Raw genomic sequence first — 26,559 nt, forward strand, 5'->3', positions numbered from 1 at the left:
GGTGGACAGTAAATCACTATGAGCAGTTATCCCAATTTAAAACATTGCCGAATTTGACGTACTCTAAAAGCAACTCAGTCCGAATTCTTCACATCTTCTTAACCTGCTGGCATTCTGATGCAACCAGCAGACATTGGTGAAGAGCTTTTCGTACCTTCCTTTTTGACTCGATTGCTTTGGTTTTCACCTCTTTGCTTTCTTTAAAACATGCAGTTCATACATTTGACAGTTTTACTACCATAGTCAATGCATTCTGGACCAATACACTCGCAGCAGGCGTTATGGAACCAGCGGTATTTGGATGCCCCCATGGACTCGCAGGATATCTTACATTGATGTATGGACATGCAGTCATCAAAATAAACCACAGTACACATGTGTTCTGAAAAATAAAAAATTAAGATTTTAGAGCAAGAAATAAGAAATAAAATGCTTTTGTACTTTGCTGGATATTATTGACAGTTATTTAATCTTAGTTCTCTTATTGCTAGTCTGCACAGAACAACAGATGAAGTATAGGAAAAAAGATCTCATTCGCTAACTACATGGAGAAGGAAGCCAATCTCTCTCACCCCAGCTGAAGAACGCAAAGGGCTTACTTAGACACTTTATTAGGTTTCAGACTTTGATCTGAAAGTTAGATTACTGGGCTTAACAACATGTGCCTATTAAACTGGACATTTCTGATAAGATTTCCTATGAGAGAATTTTTCAACTAAAAGAGGTTTGAGAAATACTGTTCTGAAGTTATACAGAGAATTCATAATAAAATAAAACAAACTTAATTCAAATGATCATGAATGAGTAGCAATGTTTGGTACAATCCAGCATTAGCTATTAAACTCTTAAGTTAAATTAAGCAGACTGGGCATTGGCGGTGTAGTCTTAACTTTCTGATGTTAGTAAAACCAAAACTGACTTGAAATTAAATCATGCCAAGGTTTTGATACACTTGTCTTAGATATTAATGAAATACTTCAAAACACTGATATGTAGTGTCCAGATTCTCAGATGTTTGTTGTGTGAGTTTTGTTTAGTTGTGTGTATTTCCCCACTAAATGTCTGGCACATTGCAATCCTCAAAAAGGTGGTTATCTTTGTTGTATTGACATAATCAGTGACTTGTACAATCAGCAATAGCATTTGAGCAAGTTCTAGCAGTAAGCAATATTTTCAGTTATAAGGTTTTAAAAATGTAAAAATGGATTTAAACTTGCTGAATGTAAGGATTGAACTTCGTCACTGTAGCTTTAGTAATTGCTTGTTGTATGTGTTGTGCATATTCTGATTTTGATTAAAAAAAAAGTTGAATTGCAGAGTGAAAAAAAAGAGAAAATACTTTTCTTACTATTAACATTTTCTAGTCCTACTTTCCAAGCAACCACTTATGATTGTTTAAGTTCTCCTGGTGGTTAACCCCATATGACTACCTAGCTCGCAGGATTTATTTATCTGAAACAAACAAACAAATAAATACATACATACATACATACAGGACAATACAAACCATTGACAGAGTATATGACTAAAGGCTAAGTTATTTCACAGAGCCATTTAAAGAACAGATAAACCACTAGGGGTCTGAATAATAAGGGAAGGCTTAATAGCAAAAAGCTGGACTTGTGTTAGGAAGAATTAAAAGCAAAGCTACCACGTAACAAAATAAGGAAAGTCACAAGAGATGAGAGTAGTGTGCACAGGGATGGAGTGAGGCGAGTCCGCTGCAGTGGATAGAGGATGGGGTCTGGTTAAACAGGGAAACTGAGGGGATTGGCAGAGCTCTATGCCAGGCAAACTACAGGGGTCACCAGTGAGCCAGGCGGGTGGGGGAACATTTAAATCCCCAAGTGATTGGTACCTCCCAAACTCACTTCGTTACTTATTCTACTATTATTTATTGAGTATCTTCTAGGGAATAGCTATGAGGGGAATCAAAGAGTAATCAGAGAATTCAAGGAACTAAGTAGAAATTGTTAGATCTATAAGTTACAGACAACAAATCAAACTAAAATTTGGGAGGAGTAGGAAGTGGCTATCTCTACCTGTGGGGAGGGGCATCTAGGGAAGGTGTCACAGAGGAGAAACATGAGCTCTGTCTTGAAGGATAATAACCTTCCTGATTATATTTCATGAATTGAAATAATCTTTGGGACAATTTTATGATTATTATTTAGTATCAATTATGTTGATTATTTACATTATAATCATGGGAAAAATGGTAGCAAGACACATTCCATTCATTTATGACATCTTCCATAAGAATTTGTCTTATGGAGTACTTCAACGTGGAAGGAAATAAAAATTCTTACTTTGTGTATGATTAACAACAGCTGTTTTGCCTTTACTATCAATGGCCAAAGTTCATACTATTTTAGACAGGTAGGATTGAAATGGAAGGTGCACACACACACAAAAAAAAGAGTACAAATTATACTGTTTATGCATAATTTCACCTCATAGTTTGAGAAATGACTGCAATTCTCATATTTGCCTTCTTCTTCCACAATAAAACTGTAAAACTTTTTTTTATTTGAAAATATCATGGATTTTAAAAGTTACATGCCTTTTGCATTCCAAAATAAAAGTATGACCTATCCTAACAAATGTTCTTCAATATGTTTCTCAAAGTTGTATATGTCATTCTTTCCTTTCGTTTCCCTTCTGACCAATATTACTCACGAAGAACTGGATGTGGTTAATTTATACCTGGAAATTTAGCTGCTAACCTGGCATCATTTGTGGTACCAAGGCTATCATGAAAACCTGATTTCTAAGGACAGTTCGAATGTTACCAGATGGTGAGCAATACTGTAGTAACCAAGCAGCTCTGTTACTATCTGATGAAAAAAACAATGAAAATCTAACACACATATCAAAATTAGGACCATGTATCTATCTCCTATTATAGTCTCTACCACTGCGAGTATGAAGGACTTGTGACAATATGCTTGACATGCCTCCTTATCTACTCAGGGATGTGGGGTTGTTAAAATCCAGAGTTTAGTTAAGAGTATACAAACTCAAAACCAAAAAGCTACCTTAAACAGATAACCTTAATATAGGCTTCACAGACCACAGAGAAAGTGAGGGGGCAGGACAGAAAAAGTCAACTGTTGGCCATAATTACCTTTGTCACTGGTATAAGGTGCGTGGACATTATTGCTGGGAACGGACACATTTTGGTGGTGTGGCTGGTTTACAGTCTCTAAAAATGAAACCAGATTCTCATGATGTGACAGTTCTTCGGCAACAGGGAAGGAAACGATGTTCCAGTTCAACTGCGTGTCTCCCTCGGTGAGCGCCCGGAAGAGAGAGGGGATCGGCTCATGAAGCTCCTCCACTGTGCTCTTCGAAGTGGGAGGCGTGTCGCTGTAATTTCGAGGATTACACATACCTGGGGGTGCGAGGGCAAAGAGGATAATCAGTTTACTCTTTTCACTAATTGTAATGTCATGAACTTGCTAATTACCCTGGAATCGAAGCCCCAATATATTAAAATTATGTGACATACAGTATTATAGTTATTTCTCTAGCTTTTGTGCTGTTGAGAGGGACTTGAAGAGATGAACATCACGAGCATCAAGCACACAGAGTGTCCACACTATTTTCTAAGAACCCATCCTCCACTAAGAGGAGCCAGAAGTCCTTGGAGAAGAGAATGATTCTAGGGATAGATCCTGGAAAGTACAAAATGGCCCTTTGCATGCCAGAAAGTAAAGAAGGGTGGGATGTGTTAAAATACATAGGAGGCAACCAAAAGGGGCTACCCCACTGGCCAAATCGATATATTACCACTAAAATAAGTAAAGACAGAAATGGATTAACACTTTGGGAATAAAACAGAAATTGATGAGTCTTTGAATTATAAATACGTGAATGAGGACATGGAGGAGAATGGAAAGCTCTTCCTTTTACTTGAGTGCCAACTGATAAGTGCAGAAGGTCTGAAGGAAATAGAAAATCCTGGCGACCATCACAGAAGTATATGATTCAGATGGTAGTTGTCAATAGATGGTAAGACCAGTGGGTGGAGGCTTGATGAGGAACATATTGATGTACTCTTGGAAAACTCTCTACAAAATACTAATCCATTACAAAGGGGTTAATGAATGTGGAAAAATCTGGCAGCCAATAGTGTAACCAGGAGATGAAGGTTAGCATCGTCAGTTATAGGATAGTTTGATGTTGGGTGTCCCTTAATGTCCTGCAAAGTTTCATTTCAGTGACACTGCTGCCAAGAATGTGTGACTTAAGTATGATCATCAGTCAACATTAGGTGGATCAAAACTGAGGATCATCCTACGAAACAAAGTCTGTAGCCATTAAACCACCATGGTTGTTTCAGTTGAATGAGTCTGAAGAGACAGGACAACTAAATAAATAAAATCCTGGACCAGAAAGGAACAAGAGATACTGTTGAAACGGTTGGCAAAATATAAGTGGGGTTTGTGATTGGGAGGGTTATATGCTAGTTACATAGGAGAATATCCTTGTTGTTGGAGTATTTAGTAATGATGGGACATAATCTGTCAAGCCTGCTTTCCAAACTTTCAAAAGAGATGAATGATCATGAGGGTGTGTACCCATAAATGTGTATTCGTGTGTGTGTGCAGGGAAAGGGAGAGAGTCAGGGGTACTAAGTCATGGAGCAAATTCATTAATGTTAATAACTGGGGAATCAGGCTGAGGGGGAGAGTCCTTTTATCCTTCTGGCAATTTTTTCCTACATTTGAAATTATCTCAAAATAACTTCTTGTAAAAAGTATTTTTAAAAAGAGAAAATGGCAGAAAAGAATAAGAAATGGTGACCATAGAAACTTTTTAGAGGAATCTTGTTTATAAAAGAGAGAGCTGTTTAATCAAACCCTGCTTTCGAGTTGTCCCAGCTGACACTATGTGTAGTAGAAAAGAGCTACCCCAAAGAACCATACCCAAAATGCAGGTTCGGGAGCTAATTAAGTTGTTGTTGTTGTTGTTGTTGTTATTATTATTATTATTATTATTATTACCCACTATGTTTTGGGGTAGGTTGTGTAATGTAGCAATAACATTGAACAGAGTTTTCTGGACTTCTTTTTGTGAATATTATATTGTTTTAAATATATATGTTTTTTAATATATTTTATTGATTTTTTTACAGAGAGGAGGAGAGAGGGATAGAGAGCTAGAAACGTCGATGAGAGAGAAACATCGACCAGCTGCCTCTTGCACACCCCTACTGGGGATGTGCCCACAACCAATGTACATGCCCTTGACCGGAATTGAACCTGGGACCTTTCAGTCCGCAGACTGATGCTCTACCACTGAGCCAAACTGGTTTTGGCTAAAAATATTTTTTTAAATTGATTTTTAAAGAAAGAGGAAGGGAGAGATAAAAGAGAGGGAGAGATAAAAATCGAACTGAGTGCAAAACATCTATCAGCTACCTCCTGCACTCCCCCACTACAGATGAAGCCTGCAACCCTGGCATGAACCCTGACCAAGAATCATATTGGGAACCAATGCAAAACTGAGACAATATTATACTTTTAAAGACTAAATTATGTTTTATTCTTATTTAGCATCTATTAGGTCAAAAGTGGAGTTTTTCTTCTTTCCCAGATTAAAAGTTTGAAAAGTTAGATGAAATTTATAAATTCCTATATTTTATAAACTTAGAAGAAAAAACCATCTCACGTGTTTTCCACATGTTTATAGTTTAAGGAACATGCCAGAACTGAGGATTACAAGGTTGTGTGCATGCTCTTTGTAAAATCTTTCAATATGCCTGAACTTTTATGACTTAGGTTGTGTGACAGAGTCATGGATTAAATGATCAAATATGACTCCTTTGATCATAAAGGAGGAAATATGCCCCATTAATTAAACGGTTTGTCCAATGTTATACAATCTAGGACTAGAGCCAAGATTATGATGCAGCCTGAGTTCATGTGCACTTCTCTGATAATAATTTGAATAATACTCAGAATGTTTGTTTATATAAATGTACATGGTATATTCTTCTTTCAGATTCTATAATTAATGAAATTCAGTAATCAGAGATAAAAAGGCAAACAACTTAGTTCAACAGAAGAATTAAACTCAACATCTACTGAGACTTTATTTTTTTAAATATATCTTTATTGATTTCAGAGAGGGAGAGGGAAAGAGAGATAGAAACATCAATGATGAGAGAGAATCATTGATTGGCTGCCTCCTGCACATCCCACACTGGGGATCAAGCCCACAACCTGGGCGTGTGCCCTTGATCAGAATCAAACTTGGGACCCTTCAGTCCACAGGCTGACGCTCTATCCACTGAGCAACACCAGCTAGGGCTACTGAGACTTTAAAGAAACTCCTGTGGTCATTACAGATTTCATTGCATTAAAAACAAAACAAAACACTGTTTTGGAGTTTTGTGCACTTAATAAACTTAGATAAAAAAAAATTTCTAATTTAACTCTCAATACACTGCATTAAAACCTATAAGCATGGCCCTAGCTGGTTTGGTTCAGTGAATAGGGCATCGGTCTGTAGACTGAAGGGTCCCAGGTTTGATTTCGGTCACAGAGTCGGTTGCAGTTACATTCCCAGTAGGAGGTGTGCAGAAGGCAGGTGATCAATGTTTCTAACTCTCTATCCTTCTCCCTTCCTCTCTATAAAAAAATCAATAAAATATATTTAAAAACAATAACAACAAAAAACACCTATAAGCATGAAGCAAATGCTTGCCAGGTAACAGTTTTCTGTGGGACCCTCCATTTCCTGCCTACAGCACTCTCAAGTTCTGTATTTTTTCATGGGGACTATCCTACTGGAGGGAGGAGTCATCCTTTAAAATTTCTGTAGATTCTTTAGTTGTCCATATTCATTATGTACAAAGGGTCAAATTCTGTGGAGAGTTGCTAACCACCATAGTTTAAATCAGTTAATGAAACCTTTCTGAGAAGCATCTCACCGTTATCCTGAAGTTTATCACTATAACAGGTCTTTTCTTTAACTAGAGTTTATTTTTGGAGCTCTCCTTTCTTTTTATGATCATTTTCTTGAAATAGTTTGTCACTTTGTGGCATTTTCTCACAACAAAAAAATTTAAATACTAATTATACTAAAAAGTTTCAAGAAAGTGGCTCTGCATATGACTGTCAGGGAGGCCAAAAAATTGGGAAACAGATGGCAACAGTTGACAAGGCAAGCATTTCAAATCCTTTCAGTACACAGAATTCTGACACTATTTTTTTCTCTCTCTTTTAACTTGATTTTTACTGTTTACATTATTACAGATGTCCCCATTTTCCACCAAAACAAAACCAACAAAACCAAAACAACCAAAAAACCTGTGGTGGAGATCTAGGTTCCGAAATCCATGGATGGCAGGGATGAAAACGAGCGATAGTGGTCACTCTTGCCTTAAGGCGAAGTCAGAAAAGAGAAACTAATTTTCTTGTACAAGGCAGTTGGAGGACAAAGCTTGGTAGACAACGTCTGAGCTAAAAGTCCAGAGTTAGACAGGAAGGTGAGGCTGTTCTCTAATCTGGGTCCTTTCAGAGGTCTGTGCACCACCCAGGAAAAGTGTGGGGAGTGTTTCAACTGAGACGGGAGGAGTGGCCACAGGTTTGCATAGGACATCAAAAAAGCCTAAACTGGAAGAGAAGTGCCTACAAGGAAAAGAGTATTGCTGTACAAAGAAACTGAAATATCTACATTTTATCCTAGAAAATAGAAAGATTAACTGAATTTAAAATGAAAGATTAAGTTATATTATAAACTCACTCAAAATTGGTATCCAATCCTTAAAGGACAATAATTATTTTAATGGTAACTAGCCCAGAAAAATACAAGTTGTTTCTAAAATTGTAGAGATATGAGCATGTATCACTATTCTTACTCAGTAGAAGAATTACAGACCTCCTTTCCTAGAAGCTGAATGGCACGTTACCACTGTGCAATAGTTAACACACACACACACACACACACACACACACACACACACACACAATTTTCTAAAACAACCAAACTACAAATGACAGCATTCCATAAACACTTTTGCAACTTGCTATTTTTTATTTAATACACTATGTAGACTGTTGCTCAGAAAACCTTAAAAACAGATTTTAGTTTCTAAAGAATCTTTTAGTGAAATCTTATATAAAGGAAGATAATCTATATATTTTTATTATGCTAAGTACTTATTCTTTATTTACAACTATAAGACATGCTTCTTACAAAAAATTCAACAGTGTAAAAAAATTAAAAAGTAAAAAAAAAATCCTGTTTTTCCTCCACTCCTACTTCCTAAGGATAAGCACTTTTTAAAACTTCCTCTAAGAGCATTTTCTATAAAAATACAGATAAACAGGGTAAGGCAAAGTAGGTTTACAGTTGTTCACATGGTAAATAATAAAAAATAATACAAGAATAAACTCTATGTACTCACAACTATAAACTTATTTTTGCCCCACCCTATATGTAAATACCATCTAATAAAGCAAATATAAAATGTTCTTATACTTAATATGTTTTTTTTTAATGTTTTTACTGATTTGAGAGAGAGAGAGGGAGAGGCAGAGAGAAACATCGATGTGAGAGAGAAACACAGTTTGGCTGCCTCCTGCAAGCCCCTCACTGGAGATTGAGCCTGCAACCTGGGCATGTGCTCTGGCCTTTTGGTGCATGGGACGGATGCTCAACCAACTGAACCACACACCAGCAAGGGCTATCTATTATATCTTATTCACATCCGCATCTATACATTTATATTCTTTAAAATCGCTTGCAGTCAGGACTCTCAGATAAGAAATATTAAGAAACTTTACTTCATGTGAACTTACCCACACAATCACAGCACTCGTCCCAGAGGGTCCCGAGACACAGCATGCACTCCTTGCAGCAGGAGCAATTTCCTTCTCCAGGCCGGCACTGGCAGAGCTCCTAGAAACAGACGTTCAAACTTAAAATTCCAAATAACCATATTTAAAATTGTTGATTATTTGCAGTAAAAAAATAAATAAATTTGCATTTATAATTTACTCTTCATATAATTTTAAAAAAATACATTAAAAAGAAAGAAGAAAGAAGAAGAAAGGGAGAGAGAGGTAGAGACATCAATGATGAGAGAGAATCATCAGAATGCCTGGTCGGTGAGGCACAATGGCTACATCAGTCTGCATTCCCACCAGCAGTGTACTGGGGTTCTCTTATCTCCACATCCTCGCCAGCACTTGTCATTTGTTGATTTATTGGTGGGAGCCATTCTGGCAGGTGTGAAGTGATACCTCATTGTACATTCATACCTCAGTTCATGGAAAAAATGTTTCTGTTTTCAAACAAAACTTCAGTTCTCACACCCAGCACCCATTTTTGATAAAAACTCTCAGTAAAGTGGGAATAGAGAGAATATACATACCTTAACATAATAAAGGTCACATATGAAAAACCTACAGTCATCATACTTCACTGGGCAAAAACTAAGAGCATTTCTCTTAAGAACATTTACAAGACAGGGATGCCTGTTTTCACCACTCTTATTCTACACAGTGCTGGAAGTTCTAGCCACAGCAAGCAGAAAAAATAAATAAAACACATTCAAATTGGAAAGCAGGAAGCAAAACTGTTATTATCCACAGATGATATGATATTATATATAGAAAACCCTAAAGACTCCACCAAAAAAACTATCAAATTTAATAAATAATTTAGCAAAGTAGCTGGATACAAATTTAACATCCTGAAATCAATGGCATTTTTATCCTATATAATAAAAGGCTAATATGCAAATTGACCAAATTGATGACACCCACCCAAATTGCTTTGACACCCACTGACTACCAGGGGCAGACACTCGATGCAGGAGCTTCCCCCTGGTGGTCAGTGTGTTCCCATATGGGGAGCGCTGCTCAGCCAGAAGCCCTGAGCTGGCTCATGGCTGGCGAGTGCAGTGGTGGTGGGATGTCTGACTCCTGGCATAGGCCTGTTTCGGGCCTAAACCATCAGTTGGATATCCCCCGAGGGCTCCTGGACTGCGAGAGGGCACCTGCTGGGCTGAGGGACTCTCCCCCTACTGAGTGCATGAATTTCATACACTGAGCCTCTAGTATACCAATAATGAACTTTCAGAGAAACTAAAAACACCAACACTCTCCATTTACCACTGCAACAACAACAAAAAAATAAGATACCTAGAAATAAACTTAACAAAGGAGGTAAAAGACCTATACTCAGAAAACTACAGAACATTGAAAAAGGAAACAGGTCAAAGTATATACCATGTTCATGGGTTGGAAAAATTATCGTCATTAAAATGTCCATATTACCCACAGCAATCTACAGATTCCAATATATCCCTTTTAAATTACCATGAGCATATTTCACAGAACTAAAACAAATACACCAAAAATTTATATAGAATAGAAAAAGACCCTAAATAGCCACAGCAATCTTGAGAAATGACAAAATTAGAGGAATTACAATACCAGATATTAAATTATACTACAAATCTATTGCATCAAAACAGCCTGGTACTTGCCGAAACCGGTTTGGCTCAGTGGATAGAGCATCGGCCTGCGGACTGAAGGGTCCCAGGCTCTACTCTGGTCAAAGGCATGTGCCTTGGTTGTGAGCACGTCCCCAGTGGGGCGTGTGCAGGAGGCAGCTGTTCGATAATTCTCTCTCATCGATGTTTCTAGCTCTCTATCCCTCTCTGTAAAAAAAATCAATAAAATATATTAAAAAAACAAACAAAACAGCCTGGTACTGGCACAAGAACCAGGATATAGGTCAATGGAACAGAACAGAGACTCCAGAAATGATTACTGTTTTAAACCACTGAACTCTGAGGTGGTTACTCCATGAAAACTAATTAATACAGCTTCGCTTCGTAATTTTTGCCCTTAACACCAGACAGTCCCAACTTAAAAGGAAATTCTGTAGCCACCATCGCCTACTTGGCTTTTCCTGGGTCACGAGAACTAAAACACAGCACATAATATTTATCCCTATTAAATTCATCTTATAACATTTATATACTATTGGAGTCACTTCATCACTCTAAAATTACATGTTTTTGTCACTGCTATTTAATCACACCGATAATAAACAATGACATGTAATTCCCAATTTCTTCTCCAAAAGTCCTCTAGCTATTACACAGCACTTTCAAGAATCAACACTTGTACTATCCTAGCTATTTAATTAGTTTGATGCCAATGCATATCTGAAACACAATAAGTACAAATTATAACATTTTAATACTGTGGAATTCGGTAGGGTCGGCTGTTTTTCACTATAGGTAAGTTTGCTAGGCCTGTGAGAAAGAGAAGGACGAAATGGGCAGAGATTTTGTGAGAATTTCCGATGCCTCATCACAAAACTGGTGATGCCTGATTCAGAGAAGCCCAAACTTATTTGGAAATCTAGAAAAACACAGCCACCAAAAGTGATCTCTGTGACTTGTTTCTCCATGAAAACCTGTCTGTCCTGTCTTTGGAATGAGATAACATTTCTGAAAACACATTTTTCAAAAAACACCATCAGCGTTAAGGATGTTGATACTTTTGGTTTTTAGTATTATAAAGATTGTCACAAGAAATAAAGGTTCTTTTAAATTTTTAACTTACATTTTACACAGAAAATATCCCTTCACTATTTTATTTGCTTACATTTACATTATCTATTTAGCTCAGGAGAAATGATTTAGAAAAGTAACAAATTTATTCAAAGAATACATTTCTCCCTTTCCCTATCAATCAATTTCTAAACGGTAGCCTGTTAAATGAATTAATGTTATGCTAAATAATTTTTAAATAAATGTCAATAATAGCTTCCATTAGAAAAACTATATTTGTAAAGCATTCATTATGCCTTTCATTGTCAGGTATTTGTGAGGTGTTTTAAATTGGAATGAAAGGAGTGATATCCTAAGTTACTGCTAACTTATGACTAAAAGTCGCTTGAGCCCTGGTTGCTTTGGCTCCTTGTTCGGGCATCATCCCATGCACTGAAAGGCTGCTGGCTTGATTCCTGGTCAGGGTACATGCCTGTGCTGTGGGTTCCATATCAGGTAGGGGGCATGCAGGAGGCAGCCGATTGAGGTTTTACTATCACTGGATGGTTCTCTCTCTCCCTCTCCTTTCCTCTCTCTCTAAAAATCAATTTAAAAATAAAAACAAATTAAAGATGCTTGAACTTGCCTGAATTACTCTGCCCTCAAGATTCAAACCTATTTCACACCCTCTGAATAGATGTCTCTACTTTTCCATGCCAGTGTAACAGAATAATGTAGAGTAGTGATATACTTAATAATTACAATTTACTGACAGAATACAAAGTGAGAGGCTATAGAAAGCTGAGACATGGGGGAAAGGACTTAAATATAAACTTTATTACCACACTATTAAATGACTGTTAAAACTAGTTAAATGCCAGGTAAAATGTTTGCTAATATTTTTCTATCTTTCCATCTTACTACAGAAAAGACTCCAAAATATTTGTTTTCAGAAAACAAATTTAATCACATAAACTAAGAAATTTTACAAGCAAATAAGTCTCAGGACATATTTTAAAAATCTCTATTCTTCATAACGAATGCAGCATCCCTTTCCAGAGACTGGGAAAGAAGGAAAATGAGACCTTCACACCAACCTTTTAGTCAGCATTTGTAGCTTTTCAGTTTTCAAAAATACATTTAACTTCTCACTTTTCAGGAGAAAATTCCATGCAGATTTAACATATGACATTTAGGATCTCAAAAACCTAACTTTAAATCAAGAGAGCAAAACTATATGGTAATCATTTGCTTTATGACCATTAAGTCAAGAAAAAATGGAAACAATTCATTTCCATGTGTAAATAATTATAACAGTCACATGTAGTTCACCAAGTAATTCATCTTTCCTATTCAATTTACATGTCTTTTAAAATCACACTATTGAATAATATTTGGTCATAAACATATTTGGAAAAGTATACTTTAATTTTTTGACAGCAAACAAACTGTGGTTAGAATGAATGTTTCAAAATATAAAACACATTTCTCAAGTGCTTTGAACCTAAGTATTGGAAATACAAAAGAAAACAAAACAACTCAAAATGTAATTCTCTGTGATGAATCAAGCATCACAGAAAAAATTACTCCATTTAAAAATGTTCAGCAGAATCTTTTCTTCCAGACACTTAAAAAGAAATCTTTTCCGCTAGTTGTTTTAGTTGTGATAATAAACAATGACATGTAATTCCTAATGGGCAAATGAATCTTCCATAACCAGAAAGAGGCTAGAGTCAAGATAACGGTAATGCCTTAACATTTTGTAGATATTTATTTGATTTATAAATATTTTAAAAAATATTTACTAGAATACAAGGAAAAAACACTCAAATTCCTCCCGCTTTGGTAAATTCCTATGAATTTCTAAGAAAATAATGAGTGTATACTGTCCTGTTTAAAAAAAAAAAAAGCAATTCCCTATTATAAAAATCTGTCAACATAACTTAATGGCTGCATAATAGGACTTAAGTTCCAGACCCTTCCACACTTTGCCCATGTTCTTACCCTTTGCCACTCACTACCTTCCAGAGACTTCATTATCTTCCATTTCACTATTATTTCAAAGCCTTCCATTTACTAAATTAAAAAAAAAAAAAAAAAAAAAAAAAGCTTGTGTTGAGATGTTGAATTTTCTATTTGGAAAATTTGACTATATGTTTTTCTAACTTCACTATAACTAAACTTGAGCACTGCTCAGTTGAATGGAACATGTGATCACAAAGTTCACCGTAGTCCAAAAAAGACTGACTCAATGCTTCCATTTATTATATTTACTGCACAACCTCCCCCAAGTTCCTAAGAGGGTTTTATTTTATCACTAACAGGCAGTGTGCTAAGTGTTTCCTATGCAGAATCTTGAATCTCAGAGTCCTACTAAGATAGTTATTATTTGATTTTTCAAGCAAGGTTATGAAATTTGTACATCCTTCGATTACTAAGTGGCTAAGGTTTGACCCAAGTTTTGGTTTCATATGTCTGTTTTTGGAATGTGATATATGAAACTTATTTCTTAATAATTTAGCATTTCGATAATTATTGTTATTACTTTCTTGGAGAGAATGAGCCCACAATTAAATTTAGATAACCCTTTAGGTTGTTTAATTAATGGTATATAACTCATTCTCGGTACCGGAATATCATTAGAACTGCTATTGCCCAAGTTCAATCATTGTTTGTAAAGGTAAAGAAGGTCTCACTGGTCAAGAGCTGCAGAACCAGTGAGCTGGAATTCAATTAATGACCTCAGTTAATGACCGTATGTGTCACCTGCTTCCCTAGTCTGCGAGTCTCAGAAGAAGTGTCGCCGTTGCTCACGGAGCTGAGAAGGAAGGGGTTACTGATTCGCCTGAGTTCACGCAGGTGGGGCTCTGGCATGGGGTCTTCTGGCTCAAGGCTGCCCTCACTACCACCGCTCCTCCAGGTGAGAGCCACGTGACAATGAAATCAGACACGAGTTCTCTGTGTGAGAGACTACACTAGATGTTTCCTAAAGTTGGGTAATCACATGGTTCAATAATTTTATAATGAAAAAACCAAAAATTTTATACTAAATGGAAAACAAAATTTTATACATTACCAGCCTGGGTATCCAGAGAATTCAGCAAGGCCTTAAAAAGCTTATATAAGATGAAAATCTGGCAGGATGTAAAGTTTTGAGGCAGAGCCTAATCATTTAAAATGCATTTTACTATATTTGTATTAGGGGAAACCTCCAATATGATATAGAATTTCAAATTTTTGAGTGCCAGCAGATAGAGGTTTTACTTATTTATTTAATCTTCACCCGAGGATTTTTTTTTTTCCCCATTGATTTTTAGAGAGACTGGAAGGGAGGGTGAGAAACAGAGAAACACTGATGTGAGAGAGACACACTGATTGGTTGTTTCCCCGCATCTGCCCAAACTGGGGCTGGGTACCGAGCCTGCAACAGGTACAGGCCCTTGATCAGAATTGAACCTGGGACCTTTCAGTCTTCTGGCCAACACTCTAACCACAGAGCAAAACTGGCTAAGGCTTAACATAACTATTTCATCAACTTTAACAGAAAATCTTATTCAAGGTTCTGGTGAGATCTTAATCCTCTATGCAAAATAAATGGGGGAGAGGGACTATTATTCACCTAAGACTAAGACCAGATTGTAGAAGTAAAAAATTATCTTATGAACTTCCCAATTTCTAGACTAGAGATGAAAACTAATACATTGAGGAAGAATCTGATTTGCAGCATATAACACTGAGTCTCATTTTGTCGGTCATAAAAAGGAAGTGGTATTGTTGGGTTTACCCTTATAAACTTTGGTATCCATGTGAGATAATGGCTATCAAAATGCTTTTGTGACTCAGCAATCCCTCTCATAGATATTTACTCGAGAGAAATGAAACATGTTCACACAAAGACTCATATGTAAAAATATATATCAACTTTATTCATAATCACCAAAAACTGAAAACAACCCAATGTCCATCAACCAGTAAATGAATAAACAAATTAAAGTACCGCCATACAATAGACTACAACTCAGCAATACAAAGGAAAGAAATACCTGAAACATGCAATAATATTGATGAACCTAAAGAATGTCTTACACTAGATGAAGGAAATCAGAGAATAACAAAAGGCTACATACTGTACGATTCTGTTTATGACATTCTGAAAAAAGTGAAACTATAGAGATAAAAATCAAATCCTAGTCAGGCGCTGAGGCACTGGAGGGGCCAGTTTTGATCACAGAGGAGCTTGAGGAAACTTTTAAAAGTGATGAAAATATTCCTTCTCTTGACTGTATAGAGTATATGTTAGTCAAATATCATAGAACTCTATACCAAAAAAGAGAATTGTATGTAATTATATATCAATAAATCTCACCCCCCAACATGCATTGGGAACATCTTATTTCACCTTTGAAAAACCAGAATGGTACAATATGGTACATAAATTTATTATTTTAATAAACCAGAATTAAAAAAATATAAAGTACTATTTAAATGTAAGCTGAAATATATATATATATATATATATATATATATATATATATATATATTTAAAATATATTTTATTTATTTTTTACAGAGAGGAAGGGAGAGAGATAGCTAGAAACATCGATGAGAGAGAAACATCGATGAGCTGCCTCTTGCACACCCCCTACTGGGGATGTGCCCACAACCAATGTACATGCCCTTGACCGGAATCGAACCTGGGACCTTTCAGTCCACAGACCGACGCTCTACCGCTGAGCCAAACTGGTTTCGGATAAATGTAAGCTGATATTAAAGAAAGCAATACTAAAGATAGTTCTAACTCTGAAAACATATTCCTCTGTTTATTTATTTTTTTAAAATATGTTTTATTGATTTTTACAGAGAGGAAGGGAGAGGGATAGAGTTAGAAACATCAATGAGACAGAAACACTGATCAACTGCCTCCTGTGTGCCCCCACTGGGAATGACTCATTATTTACACATTTTCTTAGATCAAATGGGTATTTAAAAGCAAACATATAAAACAAAACATCTTCAAACAATTAGCCCTTATTCAAAAGAATAAACATAATGATATTATGCTAGGTTACAACAAATCTATTTTGACATATTAATATTCTTTAAGGAGATCATCAGACAAACTTTCAAACTGAACAAAAATATCTCAGCTGAATCTTATTATCATACTGTTCAAACTGGTTGGTAAACTTTTGTTCTGAAAATAATATAAACTTAAGTAAAACACTACTGAGAGCAGTAGTGCTGTCAGCTAAACAAACAGCATACAAGGTCATGTATATACACGAACTTCCAAAATATGTCAAATGGCGCCCATTTCTTACATAAAACTAGTAATAAAATTTTAATTTACTGTATAAATTCCCCAACAAATTTCTTTACAATGATCCCAGTGGGGTAAGGTGAGGTAGCTATAGATGAGACTGGGCTGGCTGTTTGTGAATCACTGTTGAAGCTGAGTGATAGGTTAATGGGGGATTATTTGACTATTTTTTCTATTTTATACTTGAAAATTTCTCCATGTTTCATATTTGAAAATGTCCACATCTTCCAATGAAATCCTAATTTTTGTTTTAATATAATAATTCAACAAGTGAAACAGCCAGTAAAAATAAATTTATCTCTACTTACAAATTTTAGCAGCTATTCTAACTGCATTAAGCATTTGAAGGGCAACAATGACTTATTCTTTTCTTAAATTACATCAGGCTTAACTCATTACTTTTGGAATTAATTTCAAAGATTCTTATGAGGTGTTAATTGAAGCAAAAGAGAACAAAAATGAGTTAGAGCCACACTTTAATGAGCAGGGAAGTAAAATGAAAAAAAAAAAAAAACACTATAAGAAAAAAGATGTTTGTAAGAGAAAGGAGGAAACACTGTATATTATAAACCAAAATATTACTACTATTATTGACAAACCAAGATAATTATGTCAAGAAAGTAATGTAGGATTTAATTAGCACTGATTAAGGAAAAAGGAAGAGAAAGTTAATTTTTTTTAGTTTACTGTGATTAAGTGCTTAAGTTATCTGAACTATTTTCTATTTGTAACCTAAGACAAAAATACATTTAAAAACTATAATTATTAATAAACTATTTTGATATCCCAACTTGTTTCAATAAGTCTAAGATTTATTTAATAGTTAAATAAGTTTTTAGAATAAAAAAGCAGACTGTTAATTTAGTACATGAAAGTGCTAAGTAAACACTCAGATAACCAGTAAAGAGCTAAAATAATGCATCAACGATCTCTGAACCTAAGTTTGAATATTTTCATTAAATATAATGTTTACATCACCCTAAATATGACCATAAATACTTGCCCAAAGTACTCACAAATCAATTAGTAGGGGTTTTTTTTGTTTTGTTTTTAGTTCTTACTACAAAATGGGTCTTGAGGTTTCTGAGGTAAAAGCATAATATTAATCCAAATTTTATATTCTTTTCCCACATCAGAAGAAAAAAAAAGAAAGATTTTGTTAAAAGGAAAATCCTATATTAATTCCCCCCTCCAACCCCCCGAAATAGGAAAGCTAAACCACTCATTATTATATCATCAAGGAAATACACCATGATGACAATTTTACTTTCTTGATGTTTAAAATTAGATTTCTTTCCTGTCAAAAGCACAAAATAAATATTTATGTAGGGACTACCCTTATTTGTAGCAACTGGTGGGAGTGGCAGGAATGACTGTGCTGCTTGTGGCCATGCTGGTAAAAATATTTACATAACTATGAGCTTCCAGGGAAATTTTTTTATATTTAGTTATTTCAAGAGTTGCAGAGAGCTCAATATAAATGAATGGTCTAGCTTATCCTCACAGTACATCATTTCAACACTGCAGATGCTGTTTAAACCAAACCAAAATAACAAAAAGAAAACCAAATTCCCTCTAAGATGTAGGAAGTAATATCTTTCTTTAAACTCTGACAGCATCGCCTTTCCTAACGTACTTTTCTCCAATGTTCATTTCTGTACATGTTCTTGTTCTGTAAGTGTTCAGAGAGAAGCTATTATCACATCTGAAATGTCAATGTGCCTTGTACTTTGTTGAATGTAAAAGCAGAATTTTAATAACGTACTATGTGCAATGAAAAGCAAAACCCCAGCAATTCTTAACACCCTTTTTTATTTCTTCAATCCTTACCTGAGGATATGTTGATTGATTTTAGAGAGACAGGAAGGGACACACACACAGAGAAACATTGATGTGAGAGAGAAATGCCCCAACCAGGGATTAAACCTGCAACCCAGGAATGTGCCCTGACCAGGAGTGGAACCCACAACTTTTCCATGTATGGGATGATACCCCAACCAACTGAACCACACTGGCAATTCTTAATCTTTCAGAGCATCAGCCACCTTGAGAACCTCCTGAAAGCTGTGGACTTTCTTCCTTTTTCATACTGCACAAATACAATTTTTAAAAAACATATTTTATTGATTTTTTTACAGAGAGGAAGGGAGAGAGATAGAGAGCTAGAAACGTCGATGAGAGAGAAACATCGACCAGCTGCCTCCTGCACACCCGCTACCGGGGATGTGCCTGCAACCAAGGTACATGCCCTTGACCGGAATCGAACCCGGGACCTTTCAGTCCGCAGACTGATGCTCTACCACTGAGCCAAACCCGTTTCGGCTGCACATATACAATTTTTAATTCAGAGGATGCCATAAGCCTTTAAGAGATCCAAGGGCCCCACTTAATCATCCTTGGCACATGAAACACCAAGAGCCAATCTGTTCTTCAACAGAAGAAAACAGGAATGGAAGAGGGCATCCAAGTTCAAGTTTCTATCAAGCTAGGCTACCATCCACACTGGAGCAAAAGACAAGAACCAGGGATACACTGTCCACTCTCCCCCACGCTTCTCCCCCCCCCCCCCAACCAATAAAACCAGCTGATCAAACAAAGCAGAAGGGCTTCCCTGCCCCAGCCTGTGTCCATCAGCCCTGCCCACACATAGTCTCCCAACCATGCTTTGAATGCCTCATTCTTAACTATAATGGACAACTACATAAAAATTGGGGAAGGCCTGCCACACCAGAGACATAAGTTAAAAGAAAAAATGATCTTGGAAGAAATATAAATACCAGTAACAGAATAAATTTCCAGTAGGTTTCCTCAGAAATATTTGATGAAAACAGAGTGCATTAAAAAACAAGTGAAAGTGTTTTCTTCCCATCCCCTCCACCAGCCTCCCCTCTGAGCCAAGCATTCACGCCTCTGGACCTATTTTTGCTCATTAGATCCCGCATATAACTGAGATCATGTGATATTTGTCTCTCTCTGACTGGCTTATTTTGCTTAGCATAATGCTCTCCAGGTCCCTCCATGATGTCACATGGGGAAAGAGACCTTTTTTTTTTTTTTTTTTTTTTTACAGTTGGGAAGTATTCCATTGTGTAAATTTTTAAAATCCACTCATCTACTGATGAGGCACAGATCTTAGCTATTTATTTTTATATGTCTTTTATTGGTTCAAGAGAAAAGGAGAGGGAGAGAGACAGAAACATCAATGCTGAGAGAGAATCATTGTCAGCTGCCTCCTGCATGCCCTCCACTGGTGATCAAGCCTGCAACCCTGGCATGTGCCCTGACCAGGAACTGAACCATGACCTTCTAGTTCTTAGGTGGTTTAACCACTGAGCCACACCAGCCAGGCAAGCTTTATTTACAACTGCCCAACCCTAGAAGCAACAAGATGAATCTTAATAGGTGAATGGATAAACAAAATGTGGTACATCCAAAAAATGGAATGTAGCTCTGGCAGATTCCGCTCAGTGGTTAGAGCACCAGACTGCCAAACGAAGGGTCACAGATGTGATTCCCGGTCAAGGGCACATACCTGGGTTGCAGGTTCAATCCCCAGCCCCGGTTCGGGGTTCGTGCAGCAGGCAACCACTCTCTCTAAAAATCAATGGGAAAAATATGCTCAGGTGAAGATTAACACACACAAAAGAAAATATGACCCAGCAATTCCACTCCTAGGTACATACCCAAAAGAAATACAAACATATCCACATAAAGACTTACACATGAATATTCACAGCATTATTCACCATTGCCAACAAGTAAAAACAATCCAAATGCCCGTCAGCTGATGAATGGATAAATTAAATTAGGTATATCTGTACAGCAAAAAATTATTTGACCATAAAAGAATGAAGTGCTTATACCTACTATAGCATGCATGAATCCTGAAAGCATTATATTCAGTAACATAAGATAGACATAAAAGGCAATGTATTATATGATTCCATTCATATTAAATGTATAGGACAGGCATATGAAGATGTAGAAAGTAGATTACTGGTTGCCTAGAGGTGGGGAAGAGGAAATGGGGCGAGACTGATAATGGGGATGAGGTTTCTTTTTAGGGTGATGGAAATGCACTAAAATTACATTGTGATGGTTGCATAACTCTGAATACACCAAAATTCTTTGAATTGTACATTTAAGTTGGTGAAATTTATAATATTAGTATTATATATCTCAATAAAACTGTTTAAAAAAATCTAAGCCAACATTAATCACAGACTCATATTAATTAGAGTTTCAATAAGGATATTATATATAAAAATAACAAAAGGGAATGTTTTAGTTTTCATTATTAGAACTAATGGAAATTACAGACCTCTGAGAGTCAAAAAATAATTTGGAATTTAAGTGAATTTCCACATAACCATGAATATATAATAGTAACTGTTAGGAGACTTCATTTCTATTAATGAACAAGGAAGCTACAATACATTGTAACAGCTGGGGAGTGAGCACAGATTCCGCATCTGACCACAGCTCAGACTACAAAATTTTCAGTGAGCACAAGCCTAAGCAGACATGCCATATCAAAACTTCCACATATAGCCAAAACCGGTTTGGCTCAGTGGATAGAGTGTTGGCCTGTGGACTGAAGGGTCCGAGGTTTGATTCCGGTCAAGGGCATGTACATTGGTTGTGGGCACAATCCCAGTGGGGGGTGTGCAAGAGGCAGCTAATCCATATTTCTCTCTCATCGATGTTTCTAGCTCTCTATCCCTCTCTCTTCCTCTCTGTAAAAAAAATCAATAAAATATATATTTTTAAAAAAACAAAAAAAACTTCCATGTATAAAATTAGGTGATATTAAAGAATTACTGATAATTTAAAAATTGCTAATAGCTATGTGTTAAAGAGTTCTTATCTTTAAGAGATAGGTATTAGAATTATGGCAAAATAGTATCAGGATTTGCTTGATATTAAAACAGAACCGCAGTGGACAGGGTAGGGGGATAGGAATAAAACAAGGGTAACCATTATTTAATGATTGCTGCAACTATTGATTGCAATTGTTATTTATTATTTCCTTATCTCTTCTATAATATTTGTGCTTGAAAATGTTCATAGCAAAATAAATAAATAAATATTAAAAACCAACCACTAACAAACTTTTTTATTAAATATTTTGGTTTGACATGCAAAGTAAGAGTAAACAGAGTTGAGATGATGGCAAACTACATTCACATAAAGGCCAGGCTTCCTAGAATTTCAACTATGAATGTGAAGAACCCAATTGTTAGAATTAAGCACAAAATGCCTCTGATCTATACAAATGATTATTACTTCTAATACACACACAAAATTTCTCTTATGTCAGAGTTATAGCCAAGAGGTAGCCGACTCAGACTTACACAGAATTCTAGTATGTGTGTTTACTGAATTTCTTAGCCAACAGCCAATAATTAGAAGGGAGGCTAATAAACAGACACACGAAGAGCATAATTCTGCTGATGATCTAATAGGAAGGAAAAGAGAGAACAGCTATATATGACATGAAGTTCACCACTAATGAACACAACTTTATGAAGAGTTATAACCAGCCAGAGGCTTTGGAGTCAAACATAGATCCACATTCTACAGCCACTTCTTACCTCTATGAACTGAGCCAAATAACTTAACCTCACTTTTCTCTTGAAATGAGAAAATGACAGTGGTAACTACATCAGTAGGCTTGCTTTGATGACTAAAAAATTATCACGTATTTTGGAAGCTGATTTTCCAATCCCAGATAACCATTTGCTTGTAACCCTGTAAGGAACCCTAAGCCAAAACCACCCAGATCAAATGCTCCAGATTTCCAATCTAAGAAACGGATGAAATATTAAACGTCTACCTACCGTATTTTTCGGACCATAAGACACACTTTTTTCCCCCCAGAAGTGGGGGGAAAAAGTCCCTGCGTCTTATGGTCCAAATATAGCCTACACATATACTTTAAAAAAAAGTTTTACTTGCCCGGCTCTGTGTGGTCTCTGTGTGCTTGCCCGGCTCTAAAATGGTTCTAAATGCTGCTGTTTACTTTACAGGGTTGATTACATGTGTTTATGACTGTGATGTTGGGTTTTAATGCACATAAAATATTTTAGGACACTATTTGTTTCAGAATCTTTTTTTCTTCATTTCCCTTCTCTAAAAACTGGTGCATCTTATGGTCCGGAGCGTCTTATGGTCCGAAAAATACGGTAATTAAGTTGCTACATTTGGAGGTAATTTTTTTTACATAGAATAGACACCTAATACATTAGTACAATTTGTCTATTATTTGATTAGCTAATTTCCCCTCTACATATAGTTATGTAGTCTCTTTGCTATGTAAACAAGATTATACAAGAGAAACCCTTCAATTCCTCTGAACAGAGTGCTTGGCACCTTGAAACAGCATGTTTATAAAGCTGGATATTATTTTCAGTACTGAATCTCTTGAATCTAACCTTGCTTGTATGCAAGTGCACTAAGGGGGCAAAAACCCAGACCATTGTGTCTGTCATAACTCAGTGCCTCACCTCTCACCTAATACACTGTATTATATGTACACTCTATATTGTACAACAGAGATACAATATACTTTAATATTAATAATAATACTCTGAGTCCTACCTGAATGAGGCATTTGCTCACATCACTAGCACACAGTGCTTTGTTACAACTCAGGGACCCAGGGATCCATGTCAGGAACACCAAGATGGCTAGAGTAAGCATAACAATAGAATGTGACTTCATGTTTCTTCAAAGACAATCGGCAACTCCCAGGAAGCTAAACCAAAACAAACAACAAACAAAAAACTTCAATTCAAAAGTAAGTGCTAGGGTAAAAACAAATACAAAAATGAAAAACAGCACAAATAAACCGCACTCCCTGTGTTAGAAGACTTTCGAGTGATAATTTAAAGGTCATTCAATGAAAGATTCAACATGAAAAAACACCCTGCAATTTTTATATAATAATGTCTTGTTGGCCATCTTCAAAGATTTAGAATACTTAAATTTCTCAGACTACCTAGAAACAGTGACTGGTAAATTAAAGTGGACATATTAGGATACGTATGTATTTATAGGTCATCAGTAACTTGAGAATATACAAGCAAATAACTAATTTCAAAACTACCCTGCTACTATTCAACTTTAGTTTTAGGCCTATTATTCAACTTTATGCCTGTAGAAAAACTATTAATAGTGTATTCTAATTTTAAAACATTTAACAACATTTTAATTCTTGGAATTAAAACAGATTTTAAATGTAAGTAATTCTAGTAATGATGATGATTATATCATTGTTTCTTAACACAACTAGAAGGAAGCAGCTCAAAGAAAGGAGTTGACAGTCATTCCTTAAATAATTTAGCAAGTAACAAAGGGGACAGTAAATTATTAACTGCATTATGTTAAGCTCTTCTTCTGATTCTATACCCCAGGTACCACAGATTCTTCACCATTATTAAGATGCTATTACACTTTCAAAGGAAGGAAGAAAAAAAAAAAAGACCAGGACAAATTCTGACAGTGGTTAAACCACCAATGTGGCTATTAAAATCTCTAAAAAGCGAAGATATAACTTCTTGGGGGTTAAAACACCCCTTCCATAGAACCAATTAAACTAAATGACTACTGATGCAAGGATAAAAGGTGCGTTTATAGGGCCTTTATAATTACCGTAAACTTTTTTTCTGAGTATTACGAAGCACAATTAAAACAAAAACAAAAAGGCTTCGTACCCGGGATGACTCAAGTTTGAAAGAGAAAGCCCTGGCGATGGCTCCTGAGGCCACAGGTTTTCTCTTTTAAAGACCGTTACTATCCCCATTACCTAACTTATTTACCAACACGTACCCAGTGGAATGGCTTTTGGAGCCACCAGTGGGGGCCCAAGGAAGGTATTTGAAAACTGATCTTTTTTTCCAGAACTAGTTTTCATCCTACAACTACCAAAAAGGGGTTTTTAATTTTTTTATTTTCCATCTGCGCTTGTCCTTCATCCTACTCCCAACATCTTCCTGGGGAAAATATTCAAGTAAACACGGGTATCTACAGAGCAGGTAGCAGCATTATCTGAGAGGCTTCTAGCCTTTTTTAAGAACAATACCCCATCGGAGCTGCGAGGTCGGCGGGGGCCGGCGCTGACAGCAGCCTTTGTGCCGCCGGGAGGTGGCGGCGGCCCGCGGCCCGCGGCCCCAGCGCCCCCCGGAGGACCAGGCCGGGGGCGCGGGCCCCGGCGGCGCAGGGAAAGGGGCGCCAGGGCCGCCCAGCACCCACTGGCGGCGGGACCCCACTTTGTCCTCCGCGTAGGCGGGGCTCCGGCCGCGCGAGCGCCCCCGTTCCTGCCGGCTCCCGAGAAGCCCCCCGCGGGCACTGCCTCCGGAGGCCCGAGCTCGGGGCACAGACCCTTCCGGCCGCCGCCGCCAGCCCCGGCCCCTCCCGCTCACCGTGCGCCGCGGCCCCGCTAGGCTGCCTGGCCTGCTCCCCGGCGCCTCGGCCCAGCTCGGACGCGCTGCGGGGCCGTGCGAGGGAGGCGGGCCGCGCCTCCGCGCAGTCGCTCCTCCGCGAAGCGCCGCGAGCTCCCGACACCTCAAAGGCCCAGGCCCGCCCGCCGCCCTCCAGGCCCCGCTCCGCCTCCCGCTCAGCACTCCTCCCTCTCCCCGCCGCGCCCTCTCTCGGCTCAGCACCACCGCCGGCTCCGCCAGAACAGCGCATGCCCCGCCCCCGGGTCTTGGCCCCGCCCCGGGTCTTGGCCCCGCCCCCAGGGACACACCCACCCTGGCGCCCACGCGCGCGCGCTCTCAGCCCTCTTCCCTGCTCCACATCAGGCTTCAGGCCCGTTCTCTGCACTCACCATGTGCTAGCCATGGAGCTGAGCTCACTGAATCCTCACAGCAACGCTGCGAGGCAGCTGTTCTAGGTCCTCTTAGAGGGCTGCAAGACGGAGGCTCTGGGTGATGGAGTGGAGCTGACCTTGTTATTTCACATCAGGGGTCAGATTTCTTAAAATACAGGTTTCTGGGATCTGCATGAGACCGACTGAATAAGGATCCCCCAGAGTAGAAAGAGCCTTCTTTTCAGCAGTTCACTAAAGTCTGCTGTGCCCTGTGAGTGAGTGCCTGGCGCTGTGTTTAGCATTGTAATTAGAAGTGAGAGGACAAGCCTTAGGAGCTGGGCCAAGAAAAAGCTTGCTGGCCTGCGGAGATGGACAGACAGCTGGACAAACGGCTACAGCGCACCACTCCAAGCCTCAGTAGGAGAGGGCAGACCTCCTAAGCAGGACGCCAGCACTCATTTCAGCCCCTATTTCAAGAAAGCGAATTCATTTCAACAACAGCTAGCGTGTAGGTAAAAGCAATGGAGAATTTACACTCAGTTCCTTCCCACAGCCCTGGGATTTTGCAGGTGTGGCTCAGGGGTTGAGGGTGGACCTATGAACCAGAAGGTCATAGTTCAATTCCCAGTCAGGGCACATGCCCAGTTGCAGGCTCGATCCCCAGTAGAGGGGGTACAGGAGGCAAGCCTATCAATGATTCTCATCATTGATGTTTCTCTCTCTCCCTTCCACTCTAAAACCAATTAAAAAATATATTTTTAAAAAAGATTCCAGAAATATTAAGTTGGAGCCCTTTGAGCTATGATCCACAAGGTATTTCTCCTTGGAAATACTGACCTAGTGCTAAAGTCTTAAACTAGAAACAGTCTTAAATGCCTTATATATGGAATCCTGTTAACAAAA

The 26,559-nt window shown here is 37.7% G+C and overlaps 1 protein-coding gene across 2 annotated transcripts; it reads right to left on the reverse strand.

Moving 5' to 3' along the window:
- Positions 1-190: 190 nt before the first annotated feature.
- TWSG1 (twisted gastrulation BMP signaling modulator 1) lies at positions 191-25,475 on the reverse strand. Of its 2 annotated transcripts, XM_036418595.2 has the most exons (6): positions 25,268-25,475; positions 24,675-24,766; positions 23,445-23,601; positions 8,814-8,913; positions 3,128-3,394; positions 191-382 (listed from the first exon to the last, which is right to left on the reverse strand). In XM_036418595.2, the coding sequence occupies exons 3-6, from the start codon at positions 23,565-23,567 to the stop codon at positions 201-203; spliced, it is 672 nt and encodes a 223-aa protein (XP_036274488.1). In that variant the 5' UTR covers positions 23,568-23,601; positions 24,675-24,766; positions 25,268-25,475; the 3' UTR covers positions 191-200. The 2 variants fall into 2 exon arrangements, with proteins under 2 accessions (XP_036274488.1, XP_036274487.1); XM_036418594.2 differs by lacking the exon at positions 24,675-24,766 and having other exon boundaries at positions 25,268-25,474.
- Between the last annotated feature and the right edge of the window lie 1,084 nt (positions 25,476-26,559).

Source organism: Pipistrellus kuhlii, unplaced genomic scaffold (genome assembly GCF_014108245.1).
Source record: "Pipistrellus kuhlii isolate mPipKuh1 unplaced genomic scaffold, mPipKuh1.p scaffold_m20_p_6, whole genome shotgun sequence".
Classification (NCBI taxonomy): Eukaryota; Metazoa; Chordata; class Mammalia; order Chiroptera; family Vespertilionidae; genus Pipistrellus; species Pipistrellus kuhlii.

Excerpts from the sequence above, each read along its gene's own strand:
- TWSG1 (XM_036418595.2), bottom strand. The coding sequence starts at position 23,567 with ATGAAGTCACATTCTATTGTTATGCTTACTCTAGCCATCTTGGTGTTC. Across the intron at positions 3,395-8,813 it reads CGAGTGCTGTGATTGTGTGG|GTATGTGTAATCCTCGAAAT; the intron begins GTAAGTTCACAT and ends TCGCACCCCCAG. Across the intron at positions 383-3,127 it reads ACCTTATACCAGTGACAAAG|AACACATGTGTACTGTGGTT; the intron begins GTAATTATGGCC and ends TTTATTTTTCAG.